Source organism: Ursus arctos, unplaced genomic scaffold (genome assembly GCF_023065955.2).
Source record: "Ursus arctos isolate Adak ecotype North America unplaced genomic scaffold, UrsArc2.0 scaffold_13, whole genome shotgun sequence".
In the NCBI taxonomy this organism is placed as follows: Eukaryota; Metazoa; Chordata; class Mammalia; order Carnivora; family Ursidae; genus Ursus; species Ursus arctos.
Window position 1 is genome coordinate 38,565,917 of NW_026622797.1, and position 17,422 is coordinate 38,583,338.

Below are 17,422 nucleotides of genomic sequence, written 5' to 3' on the forward strand. Positions count from 1 at the left end.
GTATCACTATTCCTATTACTAAAAGAGTGAGTCCATGTAGACTATAAAATACCACTAAGAAGTTAGAGTGAATTGACAATCTCTCAAATTGCACATTGTGAATAAAAAAGGAAAATGAAATGATATACAATTATCAGTGTTATGAACCACATATCGCTTTTGGTTTGTTTAAGTAGCATTAATTATACTGTAGGTAGACTTTGATAGTTAGATATCCATGAGATTATAATCATATTGCCATTTGTTCCTTAAAATCATGGACTTTTCTCATGAGTATGAACTTCAAAGATCTTCCATTTTACTGCTCAAGAATGATTCAGAGATTACACTGGCAGAGAGTTTAAAGGACTCAAAAAGGCATGAACATGGGCTCATTGTCACACAGGTAGTAAATAAGTCCAAAATCGTGTCCAAATTGTGATGTTGGTCCTTGAATGCTGTGTTTTTATGAAACACAACTTCAATGAAAGCATGTTGGTCAAATATTCCTTAGATCCTATATGAAAAATGGATTGACACAGTCCAAAGATGAATTTGGTGAGATAAGTTAGAAGACCATGTAAGTGGTTTCAGGAGATAAGGTGCAAATGTATGGAACCTAAGAGAATATATTCACATTCTAGAACCTATTGCATGTATTTTGAATACGCATTTTATATTATTATTGTTACTGTAATCCATTATATTTTTGTAGTGCTGTTATTATGCCAGTTTAATAAGTTGAATATCAGCTTTTCAACTTTATTTTGTCTTGCATGCTTATTTAATATTAACATTTATGCAGACGGAGTTCATGGAACTTTTATTCTTAAATGCTGTCAAGCCCTAATTTACAAATATCCAGTTTAGTCTTATGACAACATAGGTCCTGCATCTTCCCACCTACTTCACCGTTGGTGCATGATGTGGGGGGAGAATAGTAGTACTCTTAGAATCTCCAAATTCAGGAGTGAGGGAAGAAAAGGACAGGTAAACTTCAATAATAGCTCAGGAGGACTAACCCTGAGGATGATTAGAAAGAACTAATACTTGGCAGTGTTTGGCTCTATTTCCTACTATTCTCACTCCATTCAAGTATCCTACCCTATAATGGCTTCATTTGAAATTCCACTTTTGACAAAAGAGAGCTCTCCTATTATTTTTATTTGAAATATTTTTCAGGGGGCTAAGAGGAATATCAGTTACACATTTGATTCCATTTGTCTTGTCCTAGACTCAGTTGAGATTCATCTGTGAGAGTTCTAACTGGACCTGGAAAGAGGGTGGTCCAGGAAAATGAAAATACAAAATATGATACTTTCTGATATAGGGCGGGACCAGGTTAAATTTTCAACAAGAAACTAGTGTCCAGCACAAATTGCTTCTGACTTAGCAGGAAAGGAACTAGAAAGAGTCAGAGGGGTAAAAAGGGGTGCTTGTAAAATGCCAAAGGCAAATGTTGTCTGCTTTAAAGTATCCCCAAGGGATGACCCTACCTTCAGCAGAGAAAAAAAATCCTCTTTTTATTCTCCTCTTTGTCGTATTCTATCCTCTTCTTTTTATACCACATGGCCCCAAGAGGGCTAGAACCTTTGTACTATCTTACAGGATGCCCTGAGAATGAACCTGACCTTGCTTATAATGCATTTCTATGGCAATGTGCTTTCTGTGTTCCAACATGCAAATGACTTTGAGGGCATGCTTCTCACATAAACTGAGGATCACCTGCAAACACATAAATAAGAAATGCTTGCTACACAAACAATCCACAGATTGCCAATTAATTTTAATTTCTCTTTTTAGAAAAAGCTGAACACCAAGAAAAAGAATCTCCATCTATAAAAACAGGTGCATTTACATTCTGTCTTAATTCACTCTTTTTATTAAATTAAAAATTAAAACAAAGCATATAAGTGCTTTTCAACTTATTTCCTAGTACTGTTTAGTCTTGTGGTTTTCTAGTAAAATCTAGTTTATCTGACAAAAGGTTATGTTACTGTTGACAATAATACATTTTGCTAAGTATTATAACCAATATGTATAGGATTGCCAAACATGCTATATAATACAGCAGTACAGGTTTTTTTTGTTTCAAGTTTTTATTTAAATTCTAGTTAGTAAACATATAGTGTAATATAGGTTTCAAGAGTAGAATTCAGTGATTCATCACTTACATACAACACCCAGTGCTCATCACAAGAGCCTTCCTTAATACTCATCACCCATTTAGCCCATACCCTCACCCACCTCCCTGCCAGCAACCCTTAGTTTGTTCTCTATAGTTAAGAGCCTCTTATCATTATAATACAGCAATATTAACAAAATACTATTGCTTTCATGACTAATAAGCCCCTTTCACTGTTGTCAATGTTAATGTCATTTGTCAATGATTAAGTTGATTCACTGTAGTATTGTAAAATATCTTGCCATATTACACAAATTACATTTTACTGAAAACTATGAATTTCAACTAAATATCTCTTCTTAAATATAAAATATAAAAATGTTAGCTTAATTCTTTTAAAAATACAATTTGATTTTTAAAAAATATACTTGACATAGTTCAAACACTAAATCATACACTATAGGAGGCTGTGAAAATATTCCTCCTTCCCTTCTCTTTTTCCCTATTCTACCAGTTCCCATTCCCAAAATATCCAATACGTAATTACTGTTATTTCTTACTGTCTCATTCTAGCAATATATATACATAGCATATATACATATATACACATGTACACATACATATATACAAATAAATATAAATATATCCCCACTTTTATTTATTTACACAAATCATGATGTACTATAAATTACCCTTTCCCTGGACTTTTCTATTTAAGAATGTATTTTGAAAATTGTTTAATCTCAGCACATGAAGAATTTCCACATTAATAGTATTATATTGTATAGTTGTACAGATTACTTTAATCTCTGACTGTCATGCTTAAGTTGTCTAATAAGCTTTCTGTAATGATATTCAAAGCTAAATATATCTACCAATCTAGTTTTGTGAATTTATCTTTGGAGTAAAATTTCTTAAAGTAAAATTTTTTAGTGAAATGTTATATCCAATGTAATTTGTATAAATATTTCTAGTTGTTCTCTGATATAAGTTGTATTAATTTATATTGCCACTGTTAATGATTTTGAATTAGTTTGACCCAGTTTTGAATGATTTGAATTCTTCATAAACTTGACCACATATTGTCATTTTTTATGAATAAATGGGTCTTTAGGTGTATGACTACGTAATTAATGTTTTTGTTAGTAATTTCGGAAGACAAAGAATATCAGAGAAAGAGATCATGTACTTAGATAGTATAGTTTTGTGCTTTTCACCTACCACTCATTTATTCTTCCTGAGATTTTATTTTATTTAATTTTTTAAAATTTTTTAAAAGATTTTTGTTTATTTATTTGAGAGAAAGCACAAGCAGGGGGAGTGGCGGACAGAGGGAGAGGGAGAAGCAGACTGCCCGCTGAGCAGGGAATGAGATGTGGGGCTCTATCCCAGGACCCTGGGATCATGACCTGAGCCAAAGGCAGATGCTTAACTGACTGAGCCACCCAGGCACCCCAAATATTTTTTTAAAGATATATTTTATTTGAGAGAGAGAGCACACAAGCACGGGGAGGGGCAGAGGGGGAGGGAGAAAGCAGATTCCCCGCTGAGTGCAGTCCAGATCTCAGGACCCTGTGATCATGACCTGAACCTCAAACCAAGAGTCAGATGCCTAACCTACTGGGCCACCCAGGCGCCCTCATTCTTCCTGAGAGTTTATAAAATCAACTTCTTCATTTAAAATACTGAGTTGGGAGACCAAATAGTTAATATTAACATGTATTCAGAAAGGATGATGGCAGAATATGCATTTTATGCTGTTCAGAAGCAGTAAGGCTTTCAAATTATTGTGAGCATTCATATTACATTAAATCAAAGATAAGGTTTCATAGGGATAAAGAGACCAAAAAGATTCTATATTCGAAAGCTTTATCATTTCTTCTATAGGGAATTCATTAGGAATATAACTTTAAAATTATTCAAAATGCATTTTCTATTGCTCATTTTAATATGCTTAGCCTATTCCTATTTTAACTAAAATAGAAACAGGAATATAAAGGACTGATATTTTACCTATAGGTTTAAATGATCTCTGGTTTTCTTTTCTTCTTTACTTTTTAGACAAGCCTAAACCAACTTCAAGTAAGTGTACCACTTTAAAATTTTAAGAATTTGCTCTTTAATTACTTTAATTTTATAATCTCTTTGCATTGTATCTGCAGGCAAAAAAAGACAGTATGTTTATTCATGCAATAGCCAGTACGCCATCACCTGTGTAAAGGATTCTGATTGATAAGGAATATTGAGTATTGTATTCATTAATCCTTGAACATGTCTTTATGAGCACCTATTAGAGATATTACACTGTACCAGGATATGTGAGGGAATGCCAAAAATGTTTCCTGTTTTCACGCCTGTGTAATGAATACATTTACCAAGATAACTAATGCCCTTGTGGAAAAAAGTGGTTTCATCTCTCTTTTATGTACTTCCCATTTGTTTGTTAGGATGTATTGAGTAAACACAGTATGGAGACTCCTCTAATAGTCACTGCTGGGTTAAGAAAAATTTAGAAAACATAATACCTGCCTCCAATTATTGAATCTTAGCACATTAGACTTTTATTATCTTACTTTTTCTAAGCCTGAAGGTAAGGTGTTTTTAGCATATCAGAATCTCTGTTTTATTTTGACATTCCAAGCAGCAATACAAATGCAACAATTTTTGAAAATTTATGAAGTTTTATGTAATTTCATAAAAACAAAATTATTATTTAATACTGTTAAATTATGGCCCAGATTTAACCTGGGATAAAAGTATGTGCATTTCAATCAAAAGTGTATCTAGAAGTTGTATCTAAAGTTTTTAAATGCCAAGGAATAACCTGGTTCCTTAACAGTATCATGACAGATTCTTTACAAATGCAGCTACAATTTTCTTCAAATTGAATCTGATGTTAAAATATTAAATGTTGCCTTTGGGTTGGAGAATATCTCTAATACATTTAGTTTTTATTATTGCTACGGATATGAAGAGTATTGCAAAAATTAAGTGTTGAAAGTCAAAACTACAATGCTGATATGAAGTATCACCATAATCACTTGTAATTACTGTTTTGTTTATGAAATGTTATTCATTTTTCAGCTTCATTATTATGAAATATTTTAATCAATTTTTCTGAATTTTGAATATAGCTTCCAGAGAAGTTATAGAAGACTAATAATTAAATGGATCAGGTTTATAAAAATGTTCTCACTTGAACTGAACAGTGAGGAAAAATATATTTTTAAAAACCTGCCATGTTATATTTTAAAATGTTATTGGTGTATGCATTAACTAAAAGAACAAAAAGAGAGGGTGGTTTTGTAATACCATAGACTAAAGATAAGTAGCATTTTATATCTTGCCTCACTACTCTGACAGTAGTCACTTGTGAGTTGAATTTATTTCTGTGATATTTTTCAACCTCATCCCACAACCCAACCCACTGCATTTAGTATAACATCTTATACATGAAGTTGTTTAATAAATATTCAGTGAATGAGTGCATGCATGCATATATGAAGATCAAGTTAAAAGTTTGTGAAGCAGAGATTTATAATTTGCAATTTGTAATTAAGAAAGCCAACCGAAGGACTTCAACTTGATTAATTCTACTGTACATGCATAGAATATTTTAGATTGGTTTGTAGAGTGGTTCTAATTTCAAAATAGATTTCTAGTTACAGTTTTCAGAGATATTGGTTATTAGTGTGTCTCTTTGCCATTTTGAGCATATGTGTTTATTGCCATTACTAGTGGAATTTAATAGGAAATACCTGGAGATGAAGCTCAATTGTCTGTTACTGAAATGCAAAACTATCCTTTCCTTTTCTTTTTCTACTATATTCTTCTTTTTTTTTTTCCTAAAGAGGAAACATCAGAAGTCACAGAATCAGGTAAATATTTACTTTCCCAAAGGAGGTAACACTGTGGAAACAGATCTGTATGTAAATTTGAGTCTCTATCTAGCTGTGTAACATTTGGGAAAATCCCTTAACCAGCTCAGATTGCTGGTTTCCTCATCTGTAGGACAGACAAAATGGCTTCCCAAAAGGCTCGTTATGAGTATTAAATAAGATAGCATACGTTCACGTTTCCACTACATACGTGGTTGTCACTCATTACGTATTGGTTTTCTTCTCACTCTTGTCTGATAACTACAGTTGAAGAAATCATCAATCAACTGAAACTGTTTTGAAAAGCATGTGCTCGCATTTCACTTGGAGACATTTTACGACCGCCATTGTTTTGATTCCAGTTTGCTTATTGAGCATCCATAGCACCAGTTCAATTCTCATATCCTAAAGATAACAATGGAAAATTTGGGTGTTTGTCCTGTTGTTACTAGTTTACACTTAATATAAATGCATGGCCTGCTCTAGCTTTCCTTCAAAGTGCATAAAAACAAAGACAAAAAGTAAAGGCGAGGGGGCTCTGACATCCACGTGATTGAGTATAAGCCAAATAACCAAGCATAACAAAAATACGTGTGTTTTCACACACAGGAGCTTTCTTCACATCTTGAAATGCAGAGCCCTGACCCCCTCCACTTATGGGATTAAGTCCCATCTCCAACCGTTTACTTCAAGATTGAGGAAGAAAGTCATGTTTTTAAACTGATGATTTCTTGTTGTTATAGTTCCTCCCCTAGGGAAGAAGAAAATTGAAAAATCTGAAAAAGAAAGTAAAGGTAAGGATGACACTTATGACATGTACACCAAATTAACAGTAAAAATGCAGAAATAAAAAATACATATTATACAAATTACATCATTTAAAAACAACTCTGGAAAATGTGGATAGAGATTTTAAAGCGCGTATCAGAATTGCAGTTCGCTGTAGGATTGTCCTTGCAAGAGTGTAGCTATCCCTTGTTAGATATCTAGAGAAAATAGAAATGTAGATTCTGCTTTTTCTAAATTAACAACATAGAATTCTTTTCATATAATGCCTAAATTGTGAATATTGACTACACAAAATTTATTTCCAAACCTTAGGAAAACCTATGAATTAATGGTACGTGACTCAAAATTACCTTTTTTTCCTCTACAGAAAAAACAGAAATGAAACATCTTAAAGAAGAAAAAGGTAATTTTTTAAAAGATGGAAAAGCATAATGCAAAGTCCTGAAGCCAAACTAGTTGAGTCGAGGCTTATTTATATCACTTAAAAAAAAAACAAAACACTTTAATTTGTGGACATGATGAGCACTAGTGTGATTAAAAGAAGAAATGTGGAAAATAACCAGTGGATATGTGGTAATGGCCATGTCAAAGGAAGAGCGGATGGCAGGCCAGTCCCCGCCAGTGTGCATCTGTGTGTGGTTGGAGAACAACAGGTTCAGAAGCTGCATCACAAAGTGGCTTGTTTTCTTAACACTGGGTGTATTTATTTGGTAAACTACAAAATATAATATGATAATCACTGATTTTCAATGTCGTTCTCTGAAAAACTTAAAAAGGCCTTACTTATCAAAGAAATATTCTATTGCATCAAGAGGAAGGCATTCTTAGACATATCAAAAAGATTATTAATAATAAGACAGGTTGGTTTTGTTTGTTTGTTTGTGTTGGTCTTCTTGGTTTACCCCTGAACTCAGTTACTTGGAATGACCCATCATACATGGATTCTCCTTAATTTAAATATTGTAATCACTGCAATCATGTTAATCTCTGTTTATGCAAACAAAACAATCTCTACCGGTGACGTTTATGTTTGTTAAGTGTCAGAAGAGGAGAACATTTGTTTAAATCACCCTGAGAAAATATTTACAATATTTAAATTATTCCCATATTCCCAAAGCTTAGTTGAAGTGAGCCAAAATTTTTATGAAAATTCCCTTTAAAAATTCATAGCTTAATTTACATTTTCCTTATCAACAGGCTCAACAAGAAAAGAAAGTCTTCAATCACACAATGTGACAAAAGGTAATCTTGAATCAACTTTGTAACTATTCAAATGCTAAGATGGCATGGAGGTGCCTAAATTATGTTTGCACTTAATATTAACACTAAATTTTTTAAAGCAAGGAAGTCTGGTGTTTATACACTTCTGCTAATAGCAGAGGATGTGGACAGGTAGGAAATCTAGCAGGAGATTTACATTTCAATGGAAAACTAGCAAATGTGAAGAAATCAGAATATTAACAACATAAACAATCAATAAATTATTCCAGTACATACCAGAAGATAAATTTCTCTATTACAAAGGACTTTCATAATATCCATAATAAGGTAAAAAAAAAATGATACAGTTGTAAAAACAGATAGAGCTGAGAATTATTTTATGTATTACATAAATATATAGCTAGTATCACAAATATAGTTTTTATTATCTAAAGTTGACCCTTTAAACTAATTCCACCTAGGCAAAAAGTGGTGGGTAGAGGGAAAATGCCAGCATGTGCATGGCAGGAAGATGTCCTTTACCTAAAATGAGAATGACCTATTTTGGTGATATTGAGTATCAAAAAACTATAAATGGATGTTATAACTGAATTATGTAGTCTGGGTGACATAATTTTAAACAAATCTAATTAATTCAAAACGTAATGAGATTTAAATGTTTTAATTTTAGATGCTAAATAAACGTGCCATAATTGAGCAACTGTTTTCATTCATAGTAAATGTATAGAACTCCAGTGTGTGGGGAGGGGGAATGAGTCTTGTTTTTTCACTGGTTCCTTCTTTCTGCTTACTGTATTATGGATACCTGAAATGGCAGGACATACCTAAACATATACTTTAGACACATAGTCGTAGTAATTTAGACATATAATTATCAGTAATATTAGAAGGTAAAATTTAGAATGAGAACAAACCAAATTTGTAGAAGCATATAGGGGCATAAATTTTATATTTCTATTTTTTTAACTTTTAAAATATTGCTTAGCATCTTTTAAGATAATCAGCCAGAAGAATGAGAAGATACCAGTTACTTAAATAGCTCATTGATATATCTTTCCCTATAATTAGTTCATTTAATCCTCAGCACAGGCCCAATTATCATGCCCAATTTAAAGATGAGGTAAGTGTGATGAAGGAAGTCTAACATCTCAGAATGTTTACACGGTAGAGAAAGGATTTGGCTCCAGTATGACGCCAAAAACTTAACAACTGAACTCATTCGATCACAATTCACTACCCCATCACACCGTGGAACACGTAGAAGAAGCCTTCTACTAATCAGAGCAGCCCAAAGGTAAAATGGAAATGGAAATGGAACTTGGTCTCCAAGGGAGTGGTCTGTTCAAACTATAACTAGACGGCTGTACAAGGGATTTAGATATTGGTTGGACAGTACCTCTTACCAATCTGGAGTCCATCATTTCCAAGGTCTTCATATTATGAATACACAGGACAAATTATAATATATGAAAGCACAAGAGTAACCCTTAGCCAGCTGAGAATACAGGCACATTCTTATTCATTCCTTCATTCAACAGATGGTTCATTGTATTTCAATAAATGTTTATTATATTCTTTTTTAAGTTCCTGTCTTTTAGCCAGTGATAGTATTTTTAAGGGAAAAATAACATATTATTTTGTAATTTTCTACATGAGGCATGTGACTGTACTATCACCAAAACCATAAATATCTCAAATGAAAAAAATTTTTATTGTCAGTAACGAATTTTTGTAAATTTGTAATTCTTGTGTTTATATTAGAAACTATACAAGTCTTAAAGTAAATCGTGTAATGCAGATTCATTTAAAAATTTATATTTTCAAGCCTTGCCCTTTAAATTAGACTAATGTTGAGACGGTAGCTACACTTGCGGTGAACATTGCATAATGTATAAACTTGTCAAATCACCAATTATTCACTTGAAACTTATGTAACATTACGTGCCAATTATACTCAAAAAAAAAGAAAAAAGACTAATGTTAGTAGAAAGATGTTACCAATCTTTTCTATTTTTCAAGAAGTTAGAATATCTGTTATCTTATTTGGGATAATCATGTCACTACATTTTTGTCCTACATACATATACTTTAATGTAAAAAAAAATACTACTTTGAAGAATTATGGTTTCTCATCAAAACCAATAGACAAATTTTTATGAAAAAATTAAACTGATTTTGCATGTTGCTTTTTAAGATTTAGTTACTTGTCCTTATTACCTTTGAAAGGAAAATAATTCTCAATAATGCATTTTATGGAATTTGGAAACTTTAAACAAATATTTAGATTAATTATGTCATGCAAAGTAATTTTACTCAAGTTAGCTATAATTAGAGTTGAACCAAGACACTTAATTTAACAAAGATCCTGCTGATTTTAGTAAGAGTGTTTAAAAAGCATAAATATGTTGTGACATCTACAATGATTAATAGCTTTTCTGATTTTTCACATAAAAGCGATTAATATATTCAAAGATCCATGTTCTCAGGCGATAGTTATATTCTTTCATTAACTCTTAAATAATAAGAAAGTCAAAAGATGTTAGATACTTTCATGTGGTCCATCAACGTATAATGTCTTTGCATTTTATCTGAGTTAAACAAAACTTGTTTTCTCTTCTTTTCTTTTTTAGCAGAAAAGCCTGCAAGAGTATCAAGTAAGTACTGCTTATATTGATGATAAATTCTCTTTGGCACGCGGCATAAATTTCCAGCTGAAATTCATAAAATATTTATATTTTTAATGTGTTCAGAGATTGAGTCATTTCATACTAAACCTTCCGACAGGAATTTAACTTTTAAACTTAGTTATGTTGAAACTTAAAAAATTATGTTATTTGAAATGATGACTTGTAACAGAAATACTTTATCATGTGCTCAAGCCTGAAGATTAAAGTGACTTGCATTCAAATACATGAATTTTTTCAGCGATTGAAGTAGAATGAAATAACCTAATCCTGTTTCTGCCTTAAACCTTCAATCACTAAAAATTTGCCCTGGAGCGTATGTAGCTGAGCAACAATGTTTTATTTGCTGATGTTTTCCAATGTTCGTTAACTTAAATATAATTGTATATCCGAGAAGAATGACATAGTTAGGAATGGATCTAACCTCGTGTGTTGTAAACAGACAAAACTCTCAGAAAACACCCTCTAAAATATCAATATCTAGGTGCAGCTAAGCATTCTAAATATACAGGATAACTTTAACTTTCCTATAAGCTCCTAAAATTCTGGGAAATAGAAATCTTCCCTCCCATGTTTCCTGATTTAAAAAAACATCATTTTAAATCAGTTCTATCCGTGTAAAATCAGGTGAACAACACATGTGATTTTAAATTTTCTAATAGATACATTAAGAGGGTTAAAAAATGTTAAAATAATTTTAATGTTTATTTAACTCTATATAACTATTATTTCACTATGTATCAATACAGAAATATATTGATAATTTACACTATTTTTTTTTTAAATTGTGCGTGTTTTACACTTACAGCACATTTCAGTTGGTACTAGTCACATTTCAGTACCCCAAAACCCCATGCGGTGAGTGACTGCTGCATTGGACAGAGCAGATCTCAGTATTTATTGAGTGCTTCCACTGTGCCCACCACTATTGAGGATGGTACAAGACAATCATTAAAAGTGGTACTTGCCACATATCTCATTCAAAGCTCTTTGACTACAAATCATAGAACCCCACATGAACTTGCTTCAGGAATTTAAAAAAGGAGAGTAATTACAAGGGCACAGAATTGTCTCACTGATGCAAGGGCAAAGCTCCCACTTGATCCTCAGGAAAGCCGTCTGGAACAATCCTGCTCCACACTCTTTCCCTACAGCCAAAGGTAGTCAGGGCATGCCCCATGAAGCAGGTGATTCCAGAATTTGTACTTTGAAGAATGGTTAGCTTTGAATAACTGAAAGTTGCCAGCTTCTAATCATGGCATGGTCTTTTTGGTGACCAGCCTCCATCCAGGAGCCCACCAAGCATTTCCTCATTGGAACAAAAACCCTTCCATCACCCAGGAGATTTAGAAACTCTATGCCAGGAACCAAGGGCAGACGCCAATATATATTTTTTATATTATTTCAAAGTCAGCAACCAAAAAAGCATGATATGGAGAGGCCATCAAAAGACGAGTTGGCTGGAGTTAAGGGCTAGTGTCAGAAGGCAGTAGAGGTAAGAACATGTAGGGTGAAACAGCTCTATGAGGTAGAGACCCTGCAGGCTAGAGGACTTTAGACTTACTGCCACAGAAAACTGTAGTTTACTTTATAGAAGGGAGTAAAAGGAATTTTGGGAAGAAATAAGGGTAAATAAGAAGTAAATAAGAAATAAGAGTAGTAACTGAAAAGAGAAAAGTGTGACCAAAAAAAAATGTCTACTCTTTCTTATGGATTATAGGAGATAAATGTCCAAGGACATCATGAGATGATGCATTTTATTTTTTTAATTTTTTTAAATTTTTTTTGAGATGATATGCTTTAATAAATTGGTTGCTGCCCACAGGAAGATTATATTCTCTATAGCCTTATCATGCCTTTTTGGAGGCAATCATCAAAACCTTCTCCAGATATTTATCAAATAAAATATACTGAAGATAATTTAAGCTGAAGATCCATTGTTCTTTTTTTGAACCCTTTTCAACATTATGTACATGTGTGTTTATTTTTGGTCAGACTTTTTGTTCATCTTTCAGTCATTTATTTGTCTTTCATAAAGGAATTCAAAAATAGCTTTTGCTTTGAGCCACTGCTCCCTTCAACCCACATTCTCTAACTCCACTCCAGTGCCCGCATCTCCTGTCTTCTGGATGGGACCAAGTCCTCTACCTCTGATAGACTGGTTTTTCTGCTTTGGTACTAGATGCGCAGAGACTGTCCTTCATTCCCAGATTTTTTTGGCTGGGAAGGAAGAGAAGGTTAATATGTGGAAAAGGATCAGTATAAAACAGAACGAAGGTATCACTTCCTGAATTCTGGTTCATTCTGATTGAGATGCTTGAAACCATCCAGGTGGACTGGATTCTCAACTGTCTGGGGTTTTATTGTAGGGATAAAGAAGATACTGATAAGAATCAGCAATACATGAACATCTTTTTATTGCATCAGTGAAAGTAACATTGCGAAGTCAAATTTTCCATAATTCACAGACGATTATAGTTTAATTGATGGATGTAGCTTTCTGATTCTAAATGTCCATTTGATTTTTATTCTGTATTTTTTATAGGTGTGGTAAATATTTAATGAATAACTTGCTTTCTATGGAATTCAGAGGAAGACATAAAGGGATGTTAGATTGTATTATATTTAAGATCTATTACCTTAAAAATTAAAAGCAAAATGAACACATTTTTGAATTTTAAATGGCACGACCATTTGATATTAATATTTTAAGTCTTCTGAAAACTTTTTTCTGAAAAAAGAAATAACTGTACATCCAAAAACATTACTCCCCAGGAAGTTGCCCAAAGGCAAACATGAAATAAAACAGAAGAATGAAAACATACATTATTAAAAGGCAAATGGTGCCAAGGGAAGACTAGCACCTAGAGTAATTCAAGGCTCTTGACATAGCTGAGACATTGACAGTGTGTTTAGAACAATGGGTGTGGGGTATCAAGGAAAAAAATTTTATAGAAACCTATAGTTCTTTTGTTTTTATTGTCTGGTAGTCAACATTTAAGTAAAGATAGGTTGGCTTTCCCCTTACAACGAGTATTTTATTTTTTTTTAAGATTTAATTTATTTATTTGAGAGATTGAGAGCACGCACAAGCAGGGGAAGGGGTAGAGGGAGAGCACTGAGTGTGCGGCTGATCCCAGGACTGAGCCGAAGTCAGACGCTTAACTGATGGAGCCACCCAGATGCCCCTAAAATAAGTATTTTGAAAGAAGTGATATAGTAACAACATTCTTGAGATGACTCTATGTGGAAATTTAACTTTGGCATCTTTTTCTGTAACATTTTTCTCTGAATGTGAATAGTGAGCATTTTGCCATTAGCAACTCACCAAAATTATCTGCATAGACAGGTTGGGGATCATCGTAAAGCCTCTGGGATCTAATTTTGATATCAAAGATAATGAATTTAACTTTTTAAGGATTTACTTAAAATTTAATCTTTTCTAGAAGTTAATTACTTTTTAAGGAAACTCAAGCCCAGCAAAAGAGTAGCGAGGATTTCCATGTTTAAGACAACTTCCTTTATAACTTATATTTGTGATTTGCTTTGTCAAGCTTTCTAACTTTTAAAACACTTATTCATTTTTTGGTTCTACGTTTTTCTCTTTTTGCATAAATATGGCTTATTAATAAGTAATTTACATCAATATTAAAGTTTGGTGAATATTTTAGATATCAGAATTAAGCTATTTGGAAAATTGTCTGAAAATTTAAATAAGCACAAGGTGCTTAAAAATTAAACAAGGAGGGGGGCACGTGGGCGGCTCAGTCTTTAAGCATCTGCCTTTGGCTCAGGGCGTGATCCCAGGGTCCTGGGATCGAGCCCCGCATCGGGCTCCCTGCTCTGCTGGGAGCCTGCTTCTTCCTCTCCCACGCCCCCTGCTTGTGTTCCCTCTCTCTCTGGCTGTCTCTCTCTCTGTCAGATAAATAAATAAAATCTTAGAAAAAAAATTAAACAAGGAGGGACAGCTGGGTGGTGCAGTCGGTTAAGCCTATGACTCTTGGTTTCCACTTAGGTCATGATCTCAGCGTTCTGAGATCAAGCCCCGCGTCCGGGCTCCATGCTCAGTGTGGTGTCTGCTTAAGACTGTTTCTCCCTCTGCCCCTACCCACCTGCATACTCTCTCTCTCTCAAAATAAATAAATAAATCTTTCTAAAAAATAAGAAATAGGTAAAAATTAAACAAGGATGTACAGCTTCATAGCATTTCGTAGTGTACACATTTGATATAACTTAGGTTAAAGACTTCTTTTGAAAGAATATAATTAAACATAACTAAAGTATATCATTTGTCATAATAAAAGTGTGACCTATTTTGCATTGATTATATGTCCCTGCACTGAAAAATTTTCAAGAATTTCAAGAAGCCAGAATTTACTAATAAGTATGTACTTCCTATCTGAAAGAATATTTCACTTTTTAAGACAAACTATCAGTGAGTCTGTGAATTATAAAATTATAATCTAGTGGCAAAAAGAACTAATTTTCATAAATTCTTAAACACAAGAATCCATAATTATCCAAAATTCCCTTTTATAAATAATTAAATTAATGATCTTTTCTAAAATGATTGAATTCAACTAGTGGTTACTTCATGTCTAAATCAATTTATTTATGTCATCTCAGACTAATTAAGGTGATTTTTTTCTAATTTTATCACATGTTGGTCTCTCATATATATCAAATTATAGGACATATTCTGATATTTTTCTCTTAATGTTATGTTCTCAGATTCTTCAGTGTTTTAGTGTAGTTATAGCTTATTCATTCTTACTGCTGTAGAGTATATTATTTTGTGAATATACACATTTTAATCTATTCTACTGTCAGTAGATATTTGCTTTCCTCCTAATTTATTTAAGATTTTTCTGGGTTTATTTTTAGGCATCTTAACATGGATGCTTATTTTATTAGTCTCTACCTTTCTCCTTTACTAATATAAGCATATAAGGCAGTAGCTTTAAATGCTACTTCCACTGCATCCCACAAGCTTTTATATGTAGTATTTTCATTCTCATTTAGTCGCAAGTGTATCTTAATTCCATTGTAATAAATTCTTTAGTATTTTACACGGAAGTTTTAGAACTTATTTTTAAATTTCCAAACCTGTGGGAATTATAAAGATCATCCTCTTTTAACCAGCTTCTAATTTAATTGTGTAGTGGTCAGAGAAAATGTTCTACTCTTTAAAATGTGTTGAGCTCTATCTTATGAACAAATATATTATCAGTTTTAGTAAATATTCCATATTCCATATGTCATTGAGAATAATGTGTATTTTCTAATGGTTGGAAGTGTGATTATATATTGATTGAGTCAAGCTTCATTGTTTTTCAATTACCCTGTATCTTCATTAATTTTTTGAATATTAGAAGTATCAATAATTGAATAAATTATATTGAAATCTCCCACTATGATGGAAAATTATCAGTTTATCCCTGTAGTGTTATCAACTTTTAAATCAGGAGCTGTTTTATAAGTTCTATGCAAGCTTCGTTATATCTTCCTGGTGAATTGAACATTTATCTTTTTAGGGTAACTTTTTTTTTAAGATTTTATTTATTTATTAGAGAGACAGAGAGAGAGTGCACAAGCAGAGGTAGGGGCAGAGGGAGAGGGAGAAGCAGACTCCCCACTGAGCAGGGAGTCGGACCTGGGGCTCAATCCCGGGACTCTAGGATCATGACCTGAGCTGAAGACAGGTACTTAACTGACTGAGCCACCCAGGTTCCCCATGATAACTTCTATATTCCATGTAATGATCTTTTTGTAAGTAAAATGACCTTTTTTTAAGTGACATATATCTGATATTATTACAATTATCCCAGCTTTCTTTTGGTTAGTATTTTATCAGAACTTTTTTTACAAACCTTTATTTTATGTCTTTTCATGACATTTTTGTTTCAGATATATCTTTAGTAAATAATATAAAGGTAAAATTTACTTTTTATTTTACCCAGTACAATGACTTTCACTTTTAATCTGATGAATTTCAACTAGTTTTTACCATCTTACTTGTTGTTTTATATTTCTCATGTCCTCTCAACACTTCTTTATATTCTTTCTTGTCTTTTACAAATTGAGCATTTTTCCCTAAATGTGTTTTTATTTTTCATTTTCTAGTCTCTCCTTATCTGGATTGACTACACTCTATTTCTCTTATTTTAGTGGTCACCCTTGACATTGTACTATGCACGAAGAATAAAATTACTATGAAACACCCTCTTCTCAACAAGAGAAGGATGCTAAAACATTTAAATTTCATTACATCCAATGCTGACTTTCATGCTAATTTTGTTCAATATTTTAATTCTAACCTTTCAAAGAATCTGAATGTCAAATTGTGTCAGTAGTATTTCTTCCGTGAATATGTGTCTAGCTTCCCCTGCAGGTTTCTCAGAGTTAACACTATGATCTCTCTTGCATCTCTGACTTGGTTTCGACCTCATACTTCTCCAGCAGCACCCGCTTTAGAGTGTCTTGAGCAAAGACCTATTGGTGGAAAGCATTCTCAGTTTTTATTTATCCGACAATGTCTTTAAATCATCCTCATTCCCGAAAACCTGTTGCTGGGCGCAGAATCTAGGTCACTGGTTATGCACTTTGCACACGTTCGATGTATTGTTTCACTGTATCGATTTCTCTTTCTCCACAAAGGCAGGGGAATTCTGTTACCAGTCGAATTGTCATTCCTTCCCACGTGATCTATCTTTTTCTCTGTCTTCTTTAAATATTTTCTCTTTGCC

The 17,422-nt window shown here is 32.9% G+C and overlaps 1 protein-coding gene across 30 annotated transcripts in view; it reads left to right on the forward strand.

The window, feature by feature from the left end:
* Positions 1–17,422, forward strand: part of TRDN (triadin) — a 362,517-nt gene that overhangs the window by 325,006 nt on the left and 20,089 nt on the right. For 18 of the 30 annotated variants that reach the window (XM_057311074.1, XM_057311078.1, XM_057311086.1 and 15 more), the window contains 7 exons: positions 1,783–1,827; positions 4,166–4,186; positions 5,956–5,982; positions 6,726–6,776; positions 7,139–7,174; positions 7,969–8,013; positions 10,623–10,646. In XM_057311074.1, the coding sequence (XP_057167057.1) occupies positions 1,783–1,827; positions 4,166–4,186; positions 5,956–5,982; positions 6,726–6,776; positions 7,139–7,174; positions 7,969–8,013; positions 10,623–10,646 (249 nt within the window). Of the gene's footprint in view, positions 1–1,782; positions 1,828–4,165; positions 4,187–5,955; positions 5,983–6,725; positions 6,777–7,138; positions 7,175–7,968; positions 8,014–10,622; positions 10,647–17,422 lie in introns of those variants that run through there. The other 12 variants (XM_057311076.1, XM_057311080.1, XM_057311088.1 and 9 more) reach the window with 2 other exon arrangements.